This window comes from Anopheles arabiensis, chromosome 3 (assembly GCF_016920715.1).
Source record: "Anopheles arabiensis isolate DONGOLA chromosome 3, AaraD3, whole genome shotgun sequence".
Taxonomy (NCBI): Eukaryota; Metazoa; Arthropoda; class Insecta; order Diptera; family Culicidae; genus Anopheles; species Anopheles arabiensis.
This window is the reverse complement of record NC_053518.1, coordinates 44,014,875-44,038,729: the sequence shown is the minus strand read 5'-3', so window position 1 is coordinate 44,038,729 and position 23,855 is coordinate 44,014,875. Positions and strand designations below refer to the sequence as shown.

General features: G+C 43.1%; 3 protein-coding genes across 5 annotated transcripts; 2 read left to right on the top strand and 1 right to left on the bottom strand.

Annotated features, from left to right (window-relative positions):
* Positions 1-277: 277 nt before the first annotated feature.
* Positions 278-8,912, top strand: LOC120902287 (importin subunit beta). Of its 3 annotated transcripts, XM_040310927.1 has the most exons (5): positions 278-805; positions 1,784-2,025; positions 2,100-4,453; positions 4,722-5,001; positions 5,727-8,912. In XM_040310927.1, the coding sequence occupies exons 1-4, from the start codon at positions 763-765 to the stop codon at positions 4,726-4,728; spliced, it is 2,646 nt and encodes an 881-aa protein (XP_040166861.1). In that variant the 5' UTR covers positions 278-762; the 3' UTR covers positions 4,729-5,001; positions 5,727-8,912. The 3 variants fall into 3 exon arrangements, with proteins under 3 accessions (XP_040166861.1, XP_040166860.1, XP_040166862.1); XM_040310926.1 differs by lacking the exon at positions 4,722-5,001 and having other exon boundaries at positions 5,739-8,912; XM_040310928.1 differs by lacking the exon at positions 4,722-5,001.
* Positions 8,913-17,301: 8,389 nt separating this feature from the next.
* LOC120902315 (60S ribosomal protein L37a) lies at positions 17,302-18,359 on the bottom strand. The gene is made up of 3 exons (XM_040310983.1): positions 18,224-18,359; positions 17,789-17,917; positions 17,302-17,706 (listed from the first exon to the last, which is right to left on the bottom strand). Exons 1-3 carry the CDS (start codon positions 18,224-18,226, stop codon positions 17,569-17,571), a joined length of 270 nt encoding a protein of 89 aa, XP_040166917.1. The 5' UTR covers positions 18,227-18,359; the 3' UTR covers positions 17,302-17,568.
* A 943-nt stretch (positions 18,360-19,302) lies between these two features.
* Positions 19,303-23,844, top strand: LOC120902292 (transmembrane 9 superfamily member 2). The gene is made up of 5 exons (XM_040310945.1): positions 19,303-19,446; positions 19,675-20,159; positions 20,245-21,434; positions 21,508-21,667; positions 21,776-23,844. Exons 2-5 carry the CDS (start codon positions 19,998-20,000, stop codon positions 22,277-22,279), a joined length of 2,016 nt encoding a protein of 671 aa, XP_040166879.1. The 5' UTR covers positions 19,303-19,446; positions 19,675-19,997; the 3' UTR covers positions 22,280-23,844.
* The last annotated feature ends 11 nt before the right edge of the window (positions 23,845-23,855 follow it).

Genomic DNA, 23,855 nt, shown 5'->3' with positions numbered 1-23,855 from the left:
CGATTATTAACTTTAAACAGAGTTTTAACTAGTCTGAAAGCAACAAAATTTCCACTTAAACACATAGACATGCAGAAAACGATTGAATTACCTTCAGTTAAAGCGATATTACGAAGAAAAATGCTTGAAACCAGAAATCGAGCACCATGCACGGTCGTGCACCCATGATTGAACGCTACCAGACAAACCGAGATGAAGTGATGTGCGTTGCCAGACAACTGTGACGTCATAAACCGGAATAACGACCAACCCAAGCGGGGCGACGGCTACGCTATGCGCGCCTGTCAATTTTTAGCGCTTCCCGTGAAAAGTTTGGCTCGAAGTGTGCGAGAAGGTGGAGATTAGAAAAAAGACGAAGCAATCAGTCAGCGATTATCTGACGTGAAAACGCTTTTCCGCATCGAAAAACGAAGAGCTTCCTTCCAGCTGTAGCTGTAGAATCTGTTGAACATTCTGTTGTTTCGTGGAACGAGTAAATATTACGCTGAAATCGGTAGTTCATTGTAGGCCTTCGTTGGACGAGTGACGGAATTCCCACGGCGTGTGTGTGTGCATCCCTTCGCATTTGTTCCGTCAGTGTGTGCCTACGTTTGTGTGTTTGTGCGAGGTGCGCGTGAGTCGCCCCCGTGCTAGAAGTGAAAAAGAGGCACCCAAGTGAGCAAGCCAAGCTCCTCCAAAAACCATCATCATCCTTGTTTTATTTGCGGCAACCAGTAGCCGTTCGTTTTTTGGTATAAACCGTCTACAGCACCCGCTTCACCCATGATGCATATAGTGCAAATCCTCGAGAAGACCGTCTCGCCAGGTAAGTTGTGCGAATCGTCGAATTCACCGGGAGGGGAAAGGTGTGCGTGTGTGCCAAGATTGTACAGTTGCCCGAAGCCTTGGATCGCCCAGGAGAAGAAGGGGGTCAGCGTCCGCGACGGGATAAAGGACGGCGGGACGGCGATCTATGGGAAAGCCTCTAGCGTTACTGGAGAGGATTGTTCTAGAAAAAAAGAAAGACAACAGCTACACAGGAATCCTTCCGTTCCCTGTGTTCCGTCGGAACCGTAGGAAAATGGCATTATTTCCGTTTCATTGAATGTTCGGCATACACAGTTGCCTTGAATTTACTCATTCTCTTCCCCGCTTTTGCCGACCTTCTTGTTGCTGCGGGTCGATCGGCGATGAGCCATTGCGCGGGGGCTACTTTTCGCCTCAGCCGCCTTCCTTTCGGTTGATCTCTGTGTGTGTATATGCGCGCGCGTGTGTGTGTACATCATGTACGTATGTAACTTTGTGTGCAATCTCGCGTGTTCTGCTTTGTGTGTGCGTATGTGCATGCATGCGTGTATGTGCGACTGGGCCGTTTTTTGCTCCGCCTGGTGGCAGCAAAAGGAAACTTTTGTAAGAGAGAAAGAGCAAAAGCAGCGGCAGTGAGAGAAAAAATGACAGCGATAGAGAGCGTACGGGGCGCCAACATAACCTGCAAAATGTGGACGGCGAGTGTGATGAAATGCAATGGCGTTCCCTTTCCTTTCGCGAGGGGCACTTAAATGTCTCTTGCGCCATCGGTGTGTGTGGGCAAAGCAACAGTCGATCTCGCTAAACATAACTATGCATGTTGGTGATGAATGATGGTTCACATGGGACACAGCATACGAGCTGACCGAGGGAGTTTGCGGCAGTCGTAGAATTCCCGACCATTAGAATGAATCTCACATTTCTGGTCTGCCTGTCTGCTTTGGCAAACAATGGCAAGTTTCCACGAATAAACGGTTTATGCCCTTTCTGTTCACAGATCAGGATGAGTTGCTTGCGGCGAAAAACTTCCTGGAACAGGCGGCCTCTACCAACTTGGCAGACTTCCTGCGAGCGCTGTCCGATGTGCTGGTGTACCCAGGCAACTCGACGGTCGCCCGTATGGCGGCCGGTTTGCAGCTAAAGAACCACCTGACGAGCAAAGATCAAACGATCAAGCAACAGTATCAAGACCGCTGGCGAGCATTTCCCGAGGATGTCAAAGAGTATATTCGAAAAAATGTAAGTCGGTGCTTCTGAATGTGTGATTTATGTTGCGCATACAATGATATGTTGTCTCCCTTTCCCGCCTATAGATTCTCGGAACACTCGGTACGGAAGAATCGCGCCCTTCGTCAGCTGCTCAGTGCGTTGCGTACGTTGCCGTGGCAGATCTGCCCGTTCACCAGTGGCCCGACCTGATGCAAAAGCTCGTGGACAATGTGGTGAACGAAAAATCGACGGAAGCGCTGCGTGAATCGACCTTGGAAGCGATCGGATACATTTGCCAGGACATCAACTCGGAAATTCTGGAACACCAGTCAAACCAGATCCTTACCGCCATCATACACGGTATGCGCAAGTCGGAACCCTCCAACCACGTCCGGTTGGCGGCAACGAATGCGCTCCACAATTCGCTTGAATTCACAAAGGCCAACTTTGAGGAGACGGCGGAGCGGAACTATATCATGGAGGTGGTGTGTGAGGCGACGCAATCGACCGATACGCAGATCTGTGTGGCTGCGCTTCAGTGTCTGGTGCGCATTCTGACCCTCTACTATCAGCACATGGAGGCGTACATGGCGCAGGCCCTCTTCCCGATCACGCTCGAGGCGATGAAGTCGGAGAACGAACAGATCGCGTTGCAGGGCATCGAGTTCTGGTCGAACGTCAGCGACGAGGAGATTGATCTAGCGATCGAGGCCCAGGAGGCGTCCGAGACGGGTCGTTTGCCGAACCGCGTCTCGAAGTACTATGCCCGTGGTGCCCTGCAGTATCTGGTGCCCGTGCTGATGGAGAAACTGACCCATCAGGAGGAGTTCGACGACGAGGACGACTGGAATCCGGCTAAATCGGCAGGCGTGTGCTTAATGCTGCTCGCCACTTGCTGCGGCGAAGAGATCGTGCCGCACGTGTTGCCGTTCGTGAACGCGAACATCAAATCCACAAATTGGCGCTTCCGGGATGCGGCCGTGATGGTGTTCGGTTCGATACTGAGCGCTCTCGAGACGGATCGATTGAAACCGATGCTCGAACAGGCAATGCCGACGCTAATTGAGCTGATGTACGATGAGAGTGTCATCGTGCGCGACACGTGCGCCTGGACATTCGGACGCATCTGTGAGGTCATCCCGGAGGTGGCGATCAAGGAGGTGTACCTGGAGCCGCTGCTGAAGGCGCTTCTCAACGGTCTGAAGGCGGAACCGCGCGTAGCGACCAATGTTTGCTGGGCGTTCACCGGTCTGTCCGATGCAGCCTACGAGGCTGTCAACAGCGATGATGATCCGCCACAGACGTACTGTCTGTCGAAGTACTTCGATTTCATCATCACGAGCCTGCTGGAAGCAACCGACCGACCGGATGGTGGTCAGGGAAATCTGCGCTCCTCCGCTTACGAAGCGCTGATGGAGATGGTGAAAAACTCGCCGCAAGATTGCTACGTTTCGGTGCAGCGCACGACGATGGTGATTCTGGAGCGCATTAATCACGTGCTGCAGATGGAATCGCACATTTCCTCGCACAGTGATCGGCATCAATTCAACGACCTGCAGTCGCTGCTGTGCGCCTCGCTCCAGTCAGTGCTGCGCAAGGTAGACGCCAAGGATGCACCGCAAATTTCGGACGCCATCATGGTCGCACTGCTGACGATGTTCAGTTCCAGCTCGGGCAAAGTGTGCGGCGTCCAAGAGGATGCGTTGATGGCCGTCTCGACGCTGGTAGACCTGCTCGGTGAAGAGTTCATCAAGTATATGGATGCGTTCAAGGAATATCTGTACATGGGCCTCAAGAGCCACCAGGAGTACCAGGTGTGCTGTACGGCGGTTGGCCTGGCCGGAGACATTTGCCGAGGCTTGAAGAGTAAGATCCTGCCCTACTGTGACGACATCATGACGCTCTTGCTGCAGAACCTAAGCAACCCGAACCTTCACCGCAGTGTCAAGCCGCAAATCTTAACCGTTTTCGGTGACATGGCGCTTGGCATTGGACCAGACTTCAAGAAGTATCTGAACGTTGTGCTGCCGATGCTTGCCGCAGCCACCCAGGTACAGATCGATCAACACGACTACGACATGATTGATTATTTGAACGAGCTGCGCGAAAGCGTGCTGGAAGCGTACACTGGCATTGTGCAGGGTCTGAAGGGCTCGGACAAGCAGCCACTGGAAGACGTTAACGCACTCCTGCCACACGTTCCGTTCATCGTCAGCTATATCGTCTCGATCGCGAAAGACTCGGAGCTTTCGGACGGCAACATTGCGATTGCGGCCGGACTCATCGGTGATATGTGTGGTGCGTTCGGGCCCATGATGTTGCAGTTTGTGGAAGATCCGAGCATCACCGAGCTGTTGAACGATGGCAAAAACTCACGCACAAACCGCACGAAAACACTTGCCGGCTGGGCCATGCGGGAGATCAAGAAGGTGAAGAATTTGCCGGTGAACTCGAGTTGGTAAGTGATGCAACGTTGGCCAATGTTAGCCACACGATCCACGATCGTCGAAGGCAACCAAAGCATGAACATTACGTATTTAACGTCCTTTTTTCCTGTACAACACACGCGTACTAGATATCATGAAGAATTGGATATTTTATGATAGTTTTTCTAGCTACTAGACAGACTTAAAATTACAAAAGCAGTCATCAATCCGTTTGTAAGCTGAAAGTGTTGTTTTTTTACGTTAATATGAAATCATTCTTTCAAACACTATTTTCCGCAGGAAATAGTGATATCCAAGTTCCCGAACGTTATGTGGTGCCATTTTGTTGCGGGTATGAACGGACAACCCGCTCTCCCTCTCTTCGTTGTAATGCGAAACCATGGGAAGGAGAGAAGCGTTTATCCTGAATAGTGTTTGAATGTTATATTTTTAATGCATAATATGTATTGATCCAACTCTGTTGTTTGATACTCTGACGTCATCGTCACCAGCATCGATCACATACAAACGCAAGTCTTCTCGATGCTGGCTAAACCGATCAGTAGAAAATGTCTTCAAGGTGAGGATTCATTGTGTCCTATATTATGTTGCTGGCCGCTCGGAAAGGGATTCTTGTTCGCTTCTGTCCCTGTTTTTGTTTTCAATGAAATCGTTATTATCGCTTTGTTTACCATGCGCGCATATTCTACTTTATTTTTTATTTGTTACTTTCTTCGTGTCGTCCAGCATAATACAACATTCAGCTTCATTGTTTTCTGTTACATTGTTTGTATCCTAAACATTCTTCGTGTGTTATACTAACTTGAATACTACAATTGTGTGTGTGTTTTTACTAAATTGTTTTCCAAATATTGCTAATGTTTTGCCCCTTCCTGTATATCCTTTTGAGATATTCGTGGGGCGGGACACATTTGTGGATGTTATTTGATTGACTAGTTTCATAAGTCTAGGTTTCATTAATTATCACCATGTACTACAAAATGTAGTTTTGTACAATGTATTTGATCATACGCTACGGATATGTATGAGTCCACTATCATACTAAGGCAAATTTAGTTCATCTCCATACAGTCCACTCAGTCGTAGCTTACGAAATGTGCCAGATATAGGACTACAACTCACAACTCACTTTAACTCATCACACAATAGCTCCGCACATGACCGTTTGTGAACATAATCGCTACGTGTTGGGGGTACTGTAATTTTCCTGCTTTATTGCCTCGGCCGTAGTTCGTGTAGCCAACCCCAAGCCATCCGTAAATTGATTCTCGTCGCTCATTGCAGATTCGGACTCAGCATTAATGGTAACACAATTAGCTACGCCAACAGTAGCGGCGCTACACCAACCACCACCGTTCCTGCAACATAAATTGTACTCGCTCTCAACCTGTATAGATACTTTTACTGAAATCGTCACACCCAGCACCAAGCGGCGCTACATTGTTGCTTTTTTTTGCGACTGCAGATGAAGTCAACACAAACTTAGCGTTACGTAGCGAAAATTTTACTGCTCACCTTGGACACACATTGGTTATAGTAGCAACATCTCAGATGCAATCGGAGATCTAGACGCCCAAAGGAGACGCGCCTTCCATCACAAAACAACCATCCGACGGAAAGGGGAACACAACACCATGCAATTTCCAAAATCCATAGTAACGCTGGGAAAATTAGCTGAAATACTTCGCGCAGACACGACGTGTGCAAATTCTGCTGGACAGGGCAAAGCACCGTTATCGATGTGTGACCGATGCCACTACCGTCCATCTGGTTCATGGTTCTGCAAATTCAACAACATCTATTCATCGGATTCTTCTCCCCCTCTCCCAACATCTAAAATCGAACACCAGCTGCTCCCAAGCACATCGAACGTTCTCAAGTAAGTCCCCTATTCTTGAATGAAATAGAAACAATTTCTAGATGTATGTCTCTCAGTGCAGGAATTCTATCGATTAAATTAAATTATCTTTAAAAGAGCTTATACGATTAAGAGATGAATGAAGCACACACAACCGCTCTACACATATACATTAACACACTAGTTTGAACACATTTTTGTTATCGCGTTTGTTCTGATGTATTGTTATTTTTTTACCATTAATGAACACACATAAACAATTCCAAAACCGAATCCCGTTAAATACCTGTTCTAATTGCCTTCTTGATTCCCATGATCTATCCCAGCGGAACTAAGCTTTCGTAGTTTTGCTGTAATTTGCTAGGTGCGGGTAGTGTTCGTGGCTTATGTTCATGATCACAAGCCAAGCACACAGACACATATACAGATTCGAATTATCATCTACCGCTTGTGATCAATCGGATGCAGGTGGGCGGCATCGAACGATTGCGATTTTAAGAGTAAAAATCGTGATTATTAAAACACAACACCCTCCTTGACAGCTAGTAGTAGTAAATCACATTTGGTTAGGAACTTCAGAAAAAGAAAACAGAAAGTTAGTTCGCACCTGCTGCACCTAAGTAGATAAATAGATGAGCAATAGAGCAATAATGGGAAGTAGGTTACACTTTCACAATTATATTTATGTGCAGCTGAAATCAGAAACGGAACCAGAAAGTTTACGAATCGATAACGAGATCCATGCATCATCCATTCAAATATTACTGAGGGTGGTACACACATAGAGGCTCTTGAAATCTGTAGGATGTTGCACTATCGCTCTAGGCTGGGATAGGTAGCTGGTCTTAATACAGGCGTATAGCGAGTCAATACTACACAATACAACGTGTGTGCCATAGTGAAAGAAAGCATTATTAAACAGAGGAAAGCAACAACAGGGACTGAAGCGAATAGGAGTAGTAGTGTAGCGTTAACAACAGAAGGCAAGAAAAACACAAACTTTCACCGTGGGCACACGTCGTTTAGTTTGCTTTAAGCTAAGTTTTCTTTTGCTTGTTTTTATTTTCTCATCCTTATGCATCCTCTCCTTAATCAAACAAGCTGACCGAGTGAAGTTCCGCGCAGTTGGTTTTTAGTAAAAACAGTTGGAAAATGGGACACATTGCATATCCTTAGAACCGCTCCTCCTCCCTTCCATAAACCTGTGACACAGGGCGTGAAACTGTTTGTCATACACAATTTAGAAACTTTTATGCTCAAAAAGCGTGGAACGCTCCCGTTCTCGTTTGCGCTGACTACATATTTCTGCGTTTACCGGATTGATTTTACACCATAAATTCCTTTTTCCCCGTTTTCCTCTCCATCTGTTCTATGGTTATAATTTTGCCCTTTCCATTCCATTCTGTACTGTGCGGAATAATTACGATGATGAATCTTTGATCCCACACTATATCCGGAGTTTGCGAAGCAGATTGCCAAGCGACATAATAGTTACTACACAACAGTATAGGGAATGAGTAAACCAATTATCAGATACCATTACACTCGTAGTATGTAGTTCAAGAAAAGACAAAAAAAACAAAAAAAAGGACGGTAAAGTCATGCGAATCTAGTAATGGTGTGGTTGATGTGTGTGCGCGATCTATGCTGTATGTGGAATAGATAGGTGCTGAGTGTGTGTATGCGTATGATGGTGTATGTGCTGAGTGTGCATGATGAAAAAATGAATGAAAAAATGAGGATGGAAATGGAAAATGAAGCGTGCGAGAACGAGAGGTCGAGAGATAGACAGAGAAAGAAAGAAAAAAGAGAGAGAAAGAAAGAAAAAAGAGAGAGAGCGAGAGAGAGAGAGAGAGAGAGAAAGAGAGAAAGCGAAAGAGTATGTATGATTGCGTTAAAAGAACATGTGAAACCGAATGATCGAGTCAGTGAGCGTGTTGTTGTTTGCGCGTTGTGCGAAGGAATACACGGATTGCGTTTATATGAGATGATACTATGTATGCACTATTTCCTCGAGCGTTTTGTGAGCGTGGACAACGTGTGGATGAACGCGATCGCGGTGGAAATGGTTGAGTGTGGATGGACGAGCTTAAGGGTTGATAAAAAAAAGTATGTTATTCGTGCTTCTCATCTCCGAGGGTAAACGGATTGGGTGGTATTTTGCCTATTACTAATAGGAATCTAGATCCACGCGATAAACAACGGGATGAATGTTGGAAATATGATACTAAAGAGGATAACAAAAAACTGCGCGAGGGGGGTGTGTAAAATCGATGGGGTGGTATTTAAAGGTATGTGTAAGATTAGGTGTGAATTAATGAAAAAATCAGATCGTGTAAGCGAATGAACGTGATATTTAGTATGTTTTTTTAATTGAGCGAGAGAGAATGTGTGTGCGTGTGTGTGTGTATGATTGTTATTGTATGTATGACTGCGTAGATTAAGTAATGTATGAAACTGATGTGTGTGGTGTACGCATGAGAGGGTAACTTGAATTGATACGGATTAATAAATAAAGCTACGGTAAACCCAACACTTTCTCACCCCGTATACGCCTCTTCTACCTTTTAGCACAGATGGGTGAAATATACATGTATGTTACTGTTTGTTAAGCGTTTTGTTTGTTTTTCTTTTCTTTTGGTATATTAATTGAATTTGACTTCACTCGATCGAACAATAATGTGTCTTAGAAGAATTTTGCTCGCCAAAACTGCGTTCCTTATTTATGTGTATTAATTAGCAACGCTTATTACTCGAACGTTCTTTTGGGGATAAAATGTGGGATTATTTTTACTGGTAATTTAAAATTACTTCTGTTTTAGGGGGGAAACAGACATTTGCTTGCAAAACACACAAGCAAACATTCGTGGCATTTTGTAAGAATGCAGACTTCGCTATGTTATTTTTACCCAAACCTTTCCTTTTCAGCTGCTCTTTATAAACGAATTCAGCTACTAGACGCTCAAATGCATATTCGAATCAGGACAGGAAACAATAATTAACACAAAAATGAGCAATATACAATGATGATGCACGGCATCATAGGAAAAACAAAGCGCAGAAGAAATAAGTAGAACATTTGGGTGTTAAATAATTGATGCAGCAGAGGGATTATTATAAAACCCGAATCGGCAACATGGGTTCAATTGTTGAAATTTGGAAGGAAAACGCATACAGAATTTGGAATGGAATATCTATTCGTGGATCGTTTTGAAACGCAGGTCAGCTGTGCTTTCAAATTATTTTGTTAAAATAATTTGGGCTATGCGTGTCTCACGTGTGTGTGGCTTCATCTAAAGAACAAACACTGTTGGGCGTTCACCTGACCTTTCCAATGTACACCTATGTTTTAGGTGTACGAGTAATGAAATAATCAAAACCAACAGCCATTAAACTCTGCTGATCTATTCCCACAGTCGAAAGAGCGATCCCCCCGGGTTAGTTATGTGTGCGCGCGCGCGTGTATGTGTGTGATTGAGGTACGAAATAAGGATACTATTTAGCATAAATGATTCTGTGAGAGAGAAAAAAGTAGCGTTTGAGTGAATGCGATTGTGTATGCCATTGTGAGTTTTTAGTCTCGTTGTCAATAATTGTGTGACTGGGCAGAGGTAGACAAATACGAAACAACTATATCATTAGTAGGTAGTAGTAGTGCCAGGTGAATGTGAAATGATACAATAATAGCGCAAGAACGAAAAATGATTATTCAAATTCCAATGAAAACCACCACAAAATGTGTGTGGCCGGGTGTGTGTCTGCGAAAAGCTAGCAAAGAAGCAGATAGTGAACGCGTTACAAAGGAAATCATAACACAAAACACAACCAAAAACGACTGAATATACTAGTTTACACGAAACGAAACGTTAGAAGAAAAAAAAGGATGCACAACGCAACAACAAGAGGAAAGCGACGACGCGGCAACAGGACAAACCGAACACATTGCGCATATAATGCAGACCAACATTGTTACTCTTACATGTACATTTTTTTTTTTGTGGTATTTTTGTTCTGCATTCAACAAATTGTTGTATTGCAGCTAAATGTTAAAACATTTGATCTATCCCCGCCGCTGGATGGTTAAACCGATCCTTCACGGGGGTTTTGTTGTCGTGTGATACGATGACACGGACAATGATGATGCGCAACGGTGGTCGACTGGTGTTCTGTATTTTAAATGTATTTTTTTTTATTACTTTCGAACTTTTGTGTTTTAGCTCAATGCAATTGCGCATATGGCCGGCTCCACCACACACCTTTCATTACTGTGATGCTGTGTTATAGGTGAAACACTAAACAAGCAAAATCAAAACTATTCTAGCGCCTATGCCCAAACTTGTATATGTACGTTACGTTACACTGGTGCAAATGTAAAGGGCACTTACAACGTAACGCATTGGGATGGAAGTGGGAACAGAAAAGCCCCAAAAGCGCCGCCGACATGCTGACGTGTGTTGGAAACACAATTTTACTACGACAATTTACTCAGGTACCCGATACGGACAAACACAACAAGCAAAATATTGTAAAAGAAACACTAGGGCAGGGATGATGTGTGTGATGAGAGCGTGGTAAACACAAGCGTCGTGGACATGATGGGCGGGTCTGACAGGGAGGAGAGCTACATTACAACATTCTACCGTACCGTAACATATATACAACAATAAGAAGAAACAAAGCAAATAATACAAAAAAACAATGCAATACTACAACCACTACACACTCTCTACTGAAGTACACATAGGGAAAACAAACATTTTTACTAAAACCAAAAAAATACACTCCAAAAATACAAGGAATAAACTTTACTGTATTAGAAAAAGGTGGAATTAACTAAATTTAGTCAACAGAAAAGCTACACACTGGGCTTAGACAGTCCGGGGAAGGGAGAGATAGAGAGCGAAAGAGAAAGAAATCAACGATACATAAGAAAAGACGACTTTAATATTACTGTAGGCAACACAAAAACACACACAAACACAAGACTACTAGTTGAATATTACGTTTTTAGGGAAAAAAGATCGGTACGTTTGAAAATGTGTGCGTAATGTTGTGTTTTACTATTACATTGCCGATACACAGTGTGTACAGGAAGGAACGAACGGGACGACAAATGAATCTTATATAGCAAAACAAATTGTATGAAATACGGAGTTAAGATCAGTTATGATTTTCACACATCAATTGGATTGATCCAATCGGTTACAGATTTCTTCCGACACCGACTTGTTTGCTGGCCAGATTGTTTAAGGCTAATACGCAAACCGGGAGGTAGACTATAAGGGCACGATATCATCATACCGGAGACAGAACAGTGACTCTGAGACAATGAGAGAACCACATTTATATGAAATATACTAGGAAAGCAAATATTGGGGAAAACGAAACAACAAAATCATTAAAAAGAACAATTTACCTAGCCTCTCTCTGGGAGGGCCTTTACACAACATAAACACCTGGCGTAACGCGACAATGAAGGAGCTGATGATCGAGGAGAGGGCTGTAGGGAAGATGATGGAAGATATATTAAACCAAAAAAACAAACAAGTAAATTTTTCATTCTTGCTAATATTGTTGTATCGAACCCCATGTGTGTGAATTCGAGAATTTAGGAGGAGCACTGTGTGCACGAGATACAAGGTTTTCCTGGAGTTTTCGTAGCTGTGGGACACTTTATTGACTATTTCTTATTCGAAATGAACTTTATCTAACATGTATTGGACGCTATAGCACCCTTGTTGGACAAATCTAATAGGAATTTCGATAGAGTCCAATTTCCGTCATATTAATTTCACTTCCCATTAGAAAGCGTCAAGGAAATATCCAACAACTATGAGAACCCTTGGAAAATCCTGTAAATAGCATGTACGTGAATGTAAAGTAATGAGTGAGTGTTGCCTTTCACTGGGTTGGAGTTGGTATGAATGTATAGTGATCAATGAAGAGATCAATGCTATGTGAATGTGTGTATGATTTGATGACCGATTTACGTATGATCGAGTAATAATCGAACCAGCAGCCAGCAACTGGTGCAACTACATCCTTGTTCATTTGAATGAGAGAGAGAAATTGAGAGAGAGCGTGTGAATGTAATGAAGCACTTCAAATCTATGATCAGGTTCATTTACTACATTGAGTATTTAAATCTATTAAACTATTTTGATCTACATTAAAATTACTTGGAAATAGTTCGTCCAAGTATTGCCATTTTTTGTCAATTTTTTGCGATATTCGTTCACATTTTTCCTGTATCATAATGGTACTACTTATAATTTATATCACATGTTTTAACGTTCAAAGATCAAAGATTGTAGCTTTCGTTTTGATATTTCGTTTAAAAAGATCATGATATTGGAAAAATAATGTTTAGAAACCTGAATTAAATTTTGATAAATCATTCAACAGAAAGTGAAGAAATGATATATAAACGGCTTGACATTGCTTCATTGTACCTTGGGATAGGGACTGTAGAACCTTTAAATTTTCTTTTCTACGTTTGAAATAACTTAACTCCAACGAAAGCTCATAGTAATGTCAACATTAATTTATACCGATTACATTTAAAAAGCTTAAAAAGAATCAATAAAACAGGCTGTATATTTTCCCCAAAACGCGGTTTTGATGATGTGTGGTAGCGAGAAAGAGAATGTATGAATGAGGCTCCTCTAGTCATTTAATGGTGTGCATGTGAATGGTGGTGTTGTTTTTGAATGAGTACGATCACGTTATGTTTGCGGGGTATGTATGATCGCGTTCTATACGGGTGAGAACATATTGTGTATAATAAAGCTGTATGTTAGTGTGCGGCAACAAAGTGTGTGTATAAATGATTTTGAGCGCAAGTGTGTGTGTGTGTGTGTGTGTGTGTGTGTGTGTGTGTGTAAATGCGAATGTGTGCGGGCTGTTAAGGACTTCCTTTGCGGTGAAAAGTACATAAGGTACATACAGTAAACACAACACCAACTGATGACTGACCAGAACCAGGAAGCGGGCGGTAGCGCCTGATGGCGCCAAATCATCCCAACTGCAGACGGAATCATACAAACACACAACATACACGCTCTGGGACAACACTATGTGGAGGAAAGGTGGGACGTGAACGTGAAGATCGTGAGGACTTTACATGTTTAAAGAGTGCGTGCGCGTGCGCACATTATCGTTATGATTATTATCATGTACATGATCGAGTTTGAGACTGACCAATAAAAAAAGGATGCGAGAGCGCGTGAGTGAGGTTAAAAACATTTTAAACACACACAAAAATTATATACACTCGCATGTTTACAAAACATACGAACCAAGGACACAATGCACACAACGCTTTTAATGTAAAGTCCGAACACATGACCAAAGACTTTGCAGGAAGAACCTGAAGAATGACCGACTGCTACGTACTATTAGTTTTAAGTCATTTTTATCATTAAACGGACTGACGCGGACTGCGATCACCACCGGCTTTCAAAAAGCATGATCATCAACATGATCGCGTTCCATTTGGAGGTACGAACGAACCGAGAACAAACTCACTCGCAAGCTCCTGAACTGTTACGACGTTGTTAGGACAAGAGAAAGAAACACATGAATACGAATTACTATTACTGCTACTGCTACGTTTAACTCTACTACTTATCATTAAAAACACATACTAGACACAAACCATTGTGCTGTGAGAGCGAACGAACGAGCGAGCGAGCGAAAGGCGGGTGCACGCGGACGAGTACGGGAACAGTAGGGGCCCATAATGAGAGAATAAAGTGTGCATGTGACGAATCTGTGAATATATGGGGTAATGTTGTGTAACAAGTTGGGGCGTGTAGGTTTTAGAAAGGATATGATGATGGAGCGAAAGCCGAGTGATCGTGTGTATTTTGTTTGCTGCAAGCACGCCCGAGAGAGAGACACATTGATTTGTATGTACAACCGTGTAGCTGAGAGAGCTATATTTGTGTCGAGATTTGTATGAGATTTGTATGAGAGAGTGTGAGCGAAACACGTGCGTTGATGAAAGTGTGATGATGATGATTGATGATGACTGAATAAAAAAGTACATGACTGCCAAAAAGCAAAAAAAAAAACACAACACACAAACGAACACAATTTATTTAATAATTGTTTTTTTTTTTACTTAATCCCAATATTCTTACAATTTGCTCTTCTGAAAAATGTTGCTCTCATAGTTGACAAATGACTAATCCTAAAGAGTCAAGTTATGGGAACTCCTGAGAAATCCAGTACATTAGTGTTTTTTTTTAAATATTAAAAAGAAAAATTTGAAATCGATCTGAATTTTGTGGTGCGTGCGCATACTCACAAGCACGATGGAGATGCGCAATGTGCCATTTAGGGATGGTGTACAGTTCGAATAGAAAGAAAATTTTAGAAATAAACCAAGATGCAGGGTGCAAGTAAAAATATGCAATTAAAAACTAAACGAAACAAACAACTTTACTGAACGGCTGTGTTTTGATCGAGAGTTAAAGTTAGAGAAGTTGTGTGCTTGCGCAAAGCGTGCAGCGCAAAATGCGTATAACGCAAATAAATGTGGACTAGTGAAATGGCTTTTCATTTTGCTTCCCCAATGGCTGTTCTTCTTTTTTTTTCTATTTACACAAAAAGGATATTTCATATTGTTAGCATATTTCTTCTATTCCTTATTTTCCTCACCTCATCTTTCATTCAAAATTACTGTTCTTCCGTTAGTTTTACTAGCTCTCGTGATAGAAGTGATTTGAACAATGAACCATCGATTAATAATGAAAAATATACACTTTTTTAATATAAAAGAGAAACCAAAGGAAAAGTAGAGTATTGGTGTGTGATATTGTGTTTCTGTGACCGCTTACCAAACGAAGGAGAAATGAAAACACGAAGTATACTGGTAAGTTAAGGGTTGGAAAATCACAAAAAAATGCAGATATGGGAAGGGGCAGATTTGTAGACATAGTGGCTAATTAAATTAAAAAAAAACTCTTTAAAAGTACCGTATTTTAGCATGTATGTAAAAAAAAGTTGTTTGGCTATTACATTTACATAATTTAAAAACAAATTTACTGCCTATGTTACCAATTTGATTAAGTTCAAAATTTTCGTGCTTCTAGTACCGCACTGTTTTGAATTATAGACACTTAAGGCATTTTTGGCATTTAATATTTTTTAACTAATTCAATGTTAATCGGCCAAACCTCTGCATAAGCTTCCTTTACTAAAGCAAACATTTTACATTTGAACAAAAAAAAAAAGATTTTGAGTAATTTTACTAGAAACATTGCAAAAAATCATAAAATTACAACGAAATTTTGATTTATATTCCGGACAGCTTCAAGCACGTGTTTTGGACGTTTTGATTCAAAATCCGGACAGCCTCAAAATTGCGTCTAATAATCTTCAACCTCATACTCAAAGTACATTTTTTAAATTTCGAATTATTTTATGTTCTGTACATCCAATTCTGAGTGAAGGAATCTTTCTAGAACGACAGAACAACAGTCTTCAAAAACGGGTGCTGTTTTGCTGTTGTACTCGTAGATGAATAGAACCCAGAAACTGCTACGCACATTGAGGGGCTTTCCCGTACCAGCCGGCCATCAAGCCATTTGTTACATACATCTTCAAATATCGTCGTTTTCGTGTTATTATCACTGACTAAAAACATAATTTTATATAATTAATCACGATTTACCTCGGCTCTCCGGAATTAAAAACAAGATAAAAAATCTTGCTTCGTATTCTGGACAGAATTAAATACGAGATTTCATCAAATTCAGAACACAATATGATAAAACACTATTGTTTTCACACGGATAACTACTTCCACAATGTATTCCGATGTATTTCAATGTACTTGAACGCGATTAATAGGAATTATCGAAGAAATAACACACAACATAACCGTGGGTTTTAAGCAAAGCTGCTAAGAACGCCCCTGATGGAGAACTGACAGACAGAAAATATTTATTTACTGTGGCATCTGGGCCTACTACGGGTCAGACACATTTATAATTCATTCTAGTGCATCATAACAATTATTTAAAATTAACAAGTCGTATGGCCAGGGACGGGATATGAAGATATTCAGTAAAAATATGCCGAATGCCCGGAATTTGAACCATAACGGTACAAGCGAATGGAAGGCCATTAGCATACCATCGGATTCGTTTCGTTTTTTGAGCTTTAGTTTTTGACTTTATGCTTAAATGGTTCCTTTTTGAAAACTGCTTGTTTTTTTGTATTATCTTTGCCCTTTTATTCATGATAATATTTTATATGTCTTTTATTCATTAGACTATCTTTGATAGTAATCGAATGTAATGTCACAGCTGTAAAGTGACTACCCGTATATAAGGAGACCCCTCTTAGTCTGATTTTGGTTATTTTCAACCTAAAAGAGGGTCGTTCTACACGCTAAAATATGGTATCATTCTAGCCCACGCGCAGAAAGGCTTGAATGGAAGATCCTAATATTGGAACTCGATCTGAAATCAGAATAAACAGGAAATCCTTACTCACTTACTTACTTTTCTGGCCGTACAACCGTTTGGCCAAAGTCTCCTCCACGCCATCTTGCCACCTCAATTCGGATCTACCACGCTCCCTGTGTCCTCTGTGGACCACCATAAAGAACTTCACGGGCTGGGTCGTCCGGTTTCACGTTCAATGATGGCTATTATATCGTCAGCTTATGTGAGGATCCGGGTTCACTTGAAGAAGATGGTTCCCGAAGTGAAGTGAATTAAGAGGCAAAAACGGGAAATATTTAGAATGTTTCATAAACCACATCTCTATGGATTTAAGACTTCATTAACGAATGAATCTTTGAACATTCACGGCCTTCTCCTTTCTGACGGTCTTCCGGCAAACTCTGCTAACGGGAAAATTGGGTACTGTAAAGTAAAAAAAGCTAGCATTGGATTGAAATTTTAAACCGGTTCAGAGTATCTCAATGACACATTTCGGATTTGCACCACGCACGCTAACGAACGTCGAACCACAACACCCGGATGGTTTGTTTTCCTTTCAGGACTGTTTCCATTCCATTCGTTCCGTACAGAACCCTTCACATTTTATTAACAGACGATCTGATTCACACAAAACGTAGACGATAGGTGCATATCGGAGTTGAATCCAACGGCGGATTGCTTCCGCTAACTAAAACATGATGGAATTTGTCACATTTTAGTTTTGAAAATCAAAGGGAAGTATCACCACCACAACCACCGGCTACCATCTCGCATGCATCACTTCGGCCTCCCGTTTCCGAGTTAATCCTTTTTACATCTCACGCAGACGTCGGACAGCTGATCGCACCGAGGCGGCTGCGGTAGTCGAGTACACCCAGGCACCGCCAGCAACGACGCGATTGCATCGCTTGCACGACCAGATTCCGACGCAGGATCGCTTCATGGCATCCTACAAATAGAGAAAAAAAAGGATTTCGCACAATTCTTCTTTATGGTAACGTGCGCAACATATGCGCTTGCCACTCCCTTACCTTGCCGCAGAACGTGCAGGTGTACTTGGCGTGCTGGGTGATTTCCATCTTCTTCACCATCTTACGCAGCGAAGCACCATATCGGGTACCGTATTTACCGACGATTCCAACTTTCCTGGTACGCTTGGCCTAAAACGAGGAGAGATATTGTCGTCGTCAGCATGGTTGAACGATACAAGAGCAACTCAAAATATGATTCCAGCACTGCACAACACCACAGTCTATCCACGCAAACAAGACCGGCGCCACTAACGATAGGACGGGGGCTAGCTGTTACACATAGCTACCGGACCGTTCAGCTAGCAGCGCCCTTGCATGAACTGAACCGCCGCATCAACACAACACAATAGCGGGGAAAATGTGTATCGCATGGTGTTGATTTGATATTGCGCACGTCTGCTGGAACATTATTTACACATTGCACACGAAACTAACCATTTTGGGTAAATATTATCCGATATTTTTCAGATTAAAAGAGCTGGCACAAAATGTGTGCACTTTCCTCAATCGGACAGGGACGAAAAGAAAGAGACAGGGCAAATGTCAACAAGCGGAAGTTGCTATTCTGCATCTGTCACGAAGGCTGCGTACTGTACGAATCGTCACGGAAATGTTTCGCGGCCGTGCTCTTGACTATACAGTGCGTGCTAAAATTATGCGCAACGATCTAAGCTTGATCCACTCATAAAAACCCTGTCTGTGCTTCGTCGCATGCGATTTTATCGCACGTGCTGTCAAATGCTTTTTCGATTCATATAGCGATTATTAAAATGATTTTAATAGTTTAACGAGTATGAAAAAAATAGTTTTAGGCTGTTCCCATTATAGTTTGACAGATAACATCGAATGCGGCGTCCGATGTTATCTTTCAAATCCCATATAAAATTTTGAAAGGCCTGCCGATAAAATCGCATCCGATGCAGCATAGAAACGGCCCTAAATGTGCTTTTTTCAAGGGCAAAAAATATTATTTCATGTTGAGATTTTAAATAAACAAGCGATTTTAATAAGGAAACATCAAATATTTGAACAGTTTGAGAGTCGAAAAATCATCATAATTTGTAATTTCATTTATTTAAAGCATTGTGGATGTTTAAAGACCAAAATGTTGGCCAAATGGCGTGGCAAAATGCATTTGAAACGAATAATATTTTTGATTGTTGCTCATCTAAACGCAGCCAAATGAACTCTGTGAACGTGCTCCTTCTATTTGGCGTTTATGACGTATGCAAGCAATGACATGACCATGAAACAGGTTGGTCAACCCAGTTTGGATAGACGGTTTGCTTCGTTGTGGAATGTTTTGTATTAAACTTGCACGATTTCTTTTGCAAATCAATAAGATCATCTCTTCACACATTCATCATGTCATAGACTTGATTTTTCACTGAAAATATGAGTAAGGTGAGGTTAAAATGACCCACTTTTCCAGACGATCACTATTTTCTAATGTTCAGCGCGTTAATGTCAACTTTGGATGTCAAACTGTGGATGAGAAAAAAGAACTGGTACCACCTTACTGCTAAATCTTTTGTTCTGTTCGGCCAACAATACACTGGGTTGGGAAAAGTGTATCTTTTTCGTTGAATTTATAACATATTCAACGCAAAAAAACGATTACATTAAGCAGAATGCTGCTGTTCGTGTGAATAGTACAGGTTAGTTGTGCAAAACGGCTTGAAAAGTGGATCGATAAGGCGTAGAGGTTTGCTACGTTTCATATCACTTTGCCGTTCTTAGTTGGCACCTACGTCTACTACCACCACTAGTGCCAACAGCGGTGAAGACGAGGCTGTCGTCATCGAAAGGAATAGAAAAGAGAAAAAACAGTGTTCTGGATCAAATTGTAACTATTCTCCTACTTTTGCGCTTTCTCTTCGGTTTAGGTCTTCAGTTTTCGTTGCGTTCAGAAGGGTCGTTGACTACAGACTGTGCAAACATTGGTTTGTTGGTGCAGCTATACAGTGTAAGGGGTGGGGTGGACGTGGTTTGAAACCGGCACAAAAGCTACTCGTGGAAGGAAGTTAGGAAAATAATACGAACAAAACAACGCTTGTTCGGCGAAAAGAATCCTCGACCGTCCAAGTAAGCAGCACGTAGTTGTAGGCTGCTTGTGGGAGGGTGCGTGTGTGTGTGAGAGTGTGTGTGTGCGGTTCGCTGTGTGTGCTGCATCCGGTACAGCGATATCGAAGTAACACGATAAAGCATTATGACGAGACACAGTTCTGTCACCGGCGGAATGGGCAAGTTGGCCGTAGCTTTCCTTCCGCTGCTCTGCTTGCTGTCGGCGGGACTGGTGGAAGCTTTCTACCTTCCCGGATTGGCGCCGGTCAACTATTGCCGAAAGTCAGAAATGCAAAAGTCATGCAAGGTGAGTGTGGGAGGAGTGCGCCAGGAGAGAAAACACACCGAAATGAAGCGTCTTTTGCTAACGACAATGTATACGTTCTTTGCAGTCCGAGGTAACACTGTACGTGAATCGACTCAACACGGAAGAGTCGGTGATTCCGTACGAGTATCACCACTTTGATTTCTGTCCCATCGACGAAGCGAACTCGCCAGTGGAAAACCTTGGCCAGGTGGTGTTTGGCGAGCGCATCCGCCCAGGACCGTACAAGATTCAGTTTCTCGAGGATGTAAAGTGCGCCAAGGCTTGCGTGAAACACTACAAGGGAGGCGATCCGGACAGTGACCATCGGCTGATGGTGCTGAAGAAGGGTATGAGTCTTAACTATCAGCATCATTGGATCGTCGACAACATGCCCGTCACCTGGTGCTATCCGTTGGAAAACGAGCGTCAGTACTGCAGCACCGGCTTCCCGATGGGTTGCCTGGTGCGCCGACACCCGGACGGCGAGGAAGGGTGCATTACGAATCCGAACTACAACCGGGCCGGCTACTATTATCCGTTCAACCACGTCGACCTGACCATCACGTACCACAGCGGCGCTACGGAGGAGTGGGGTGTGGCATTCAAGCAGAACGGTGGGCGCATCATCTCCGTCAAGGTGGTGCCGTCGTCTATTAACCACAAGGACCCGAACGAGCTGAACTGCGACAGCAAGGAACCGATCGAAATCCAATCGAGCGCCCTCCCCAACGGCCAAACGCTCGACATCGTGTACACGTACTCGGTGCACTTTACGCAGAACAACAAGATTAAGTGGTCGTCCCGATGGGACTACATCCTCGAGTCGATGCCGCACACCAACATCCAGTGGTTCAGCATTCTGAACTCGCTCGTAATCGTGCTGTTCCTTTCCGGCATGGTGGCGATGATAATGCTGCGCACGCTGCACAAGGACATTGCGCGATACAATCAGATGGATTCGGGCGAGGACGCGCAGGAAGAGTTCGGCTGGAAGCTGGTGCACGGGGACGTGTTCCGACCACCGCGCAAGGGCATGCTACTTTCCGTGTTTTTGGGCTCTGGTATACAGGTGTTCTGCATGACGCTGGTAACGCTAGCGTTCGCGTGCCTTGGCTTCTTGTCGCCGGCCAACCGTGGCGCCCTGATGACCTGCGCCATGGTGCTGTTTGTGCTGCTCGGTACACCGGCCGGTTACGTTTCGGCCCGCATCTACAAGAGCTTCGGTGGCATCAAGTGGAAGAGTAACGTACTGCTAACCTCCATGCTGTGTCCGGGGTAAGTCTGACGACAACGTGGAGCTTGTCTTCTGGTGGCATCTCACGCTAATTTAACCTTTGTTTTCTTGCAGTGTCGTGTTTGGACTGTTCTTCGTAATGAATTTGATACTGTGGAGCAAAGGCAGTTCCGGCGCGGTTCCATTTTCGACACTGATTGCGCTGCTGGCTCTCTGGTTTGGTGTATCCGTTCCGCTCACGTTCGTTGGAGCTTACTTTGGTTTCCGCAAGAGGGTGAGTACAGCGTCCATACAATGAAAAAGATTAAATGTATACGCTCATACACACACAGTACACCAACACAATTTAACAATGGTACATTTCTTCTAAATATTGTTGCAGTCACTGGAGCATCCCGTTCGAACTAATCAAATTCCGCGCCAAATTCCGGATCAGTCGATCTACACGCAACCCATCCCGGGCATCATTATGGGCGGTGTGCTACCGTTCGGTTGCATTTTCATCCAGCTGTTCTTCATCCTGAACTCGCTGTGGTCGAGCCAGATGTACTACATGTTCGGATTTCTGTTTTTGGTGTTTTTGATCCTCGTTATCACCTGCTCGGAGACGACGATTCTGCTGTGCTACTTCCACCTGTGCGCCGAGGACTACCATTGGTGGTGGCGATCTTTCCTCACTTCCGGCTTCACCGCCGTCTATCTATTCGTGTACTGCTGTCACTATTTTGCCACGAAGCTGCAGATTGAAGATGCGGCCTCGACCTTCCTCTACTTCGGCTACACCCTGATTATGGTGTTCCTGTTCTTCTTGCTGACCGGTTCGATAGGGTTCTTTGCCTGCTTCTGGTTCATCCGTAAAATCTACAGCGTGGTAAAGGTGGATTAAAAGTTTCGTCTGCTGCCAGGCTGAATTCAGCGTGTGTTTTCGTTTCCGGTAGATTAGCTCTTTCCGTTTTTTTTTTTTGGCATACTTTCCGACTTGGGTTAGTTTTCCCGCTACTTTCGACACCTTATATTTAATTGTATCATATTGTCTATTTCAAACCCCCCCCCCCTACACCGATTTTGATTGTGCTTTGCACAGTAACAGCGCATCTTTGCTTCAAAACAATGGAAAACCCAAACCGTGCTTTTGTGTATGGTTTAATTAGGTTATTGCGCTGCTCGAACAGAGTTTTGATTGCGCAGCCCATTCATTACGAAGAGCTCGACGATTGGAGTAGAGCTAGCAACACCGACAATACGCGCATTACATACTAATGATCAACAAAAATAACCCTTTTTTATCACTTGTGACGACGAAACGATTAAACCGCGCAAATTTGAGCAAATCCGCTTGAAAAAGCAAGCATGTAACGAGGTGGAAGGAGGAGAGCGTGTTATTGGAACGGTTAAACCTGAGGCGTTATGTGTCCCTCAAAGAGAGCTTTGCCGTTTCGGTTTCGCATCGGAAAAAGAAGAAACACAGGCGAACAAACAAAAAAAAAAACATTCTGTATTTTGTTTATTAGAAATTCCAATCGTATTGTTTAATCGTATCGCGAGCAGGTTCTTTTGCTTAGTAATAATCTACGGAACTAATAATGAACAGTGGCACAGCTGCATTAGTTTAGTGTAGTGCCTCCCTCCAGCCCACACAACGCGCTTATCGCACGGTGGCACACGGCGACCGGACGAAAGTCTGGGCCGGTGGGGAAGAATTCTTGCACCAGTGGTGTGGTTAGAGCTGTAAAGATACAAAAAGAAGAAGAAAACAAAAATAGCACCAGACCATACCGGTGAGCGTACCGTAGTGTTAGTAGAGTTTGTCCACAGCACACAACACTTATCTCTAACTTTGTCCTTTCCTTTCCAAATACTAGGTTAGACGTATTGAAATCGTAACAGAAATGGAACGCGTTTAAGAAATTGGCCTGTGAGGGTGATGAGTATTAGGTAGAGTTTTTGCGATGGATAGGAGATGAGAAGATGAGACATTGTGGATTGCCGATTTCACTCTCCGCTGTACTTCTGTTTGGTTTTTGTGGCAGTGTAAATTATCAATTAGAAAACATTGATTTTCATGTATCGCAAAATTCCGTGCAGCAAGAGAATGAAAATTATAATTTACCTGCAAGCAGCGCCATGCAAGGCTAACAGGGCAGAAAGCAAACACACATTTCAAAAATAATGAGCGTGTGGAAAAACGGCCGGCTGGAAAAAAAAGGACGGTACAGTTGCCGCAAGAGTAATTTGCATGCACGTGCATCTATAATTGTGTGTGTGTGTGTGTGTAGGTGTATGTGTGGGTGTGTTTGTGTACGTGGGAGTGTTTGCGTGTGACTGGGTGATTCAACTTCGCACCTCAACTGATCGTGTACCGTAGGACGATGTGATGAAACACTAAACTTAAAACGAAGAGCATGAGTAATAAAATATTAATGATAATGATACTGTCATACATAAATAAAACTAAAGCAGTT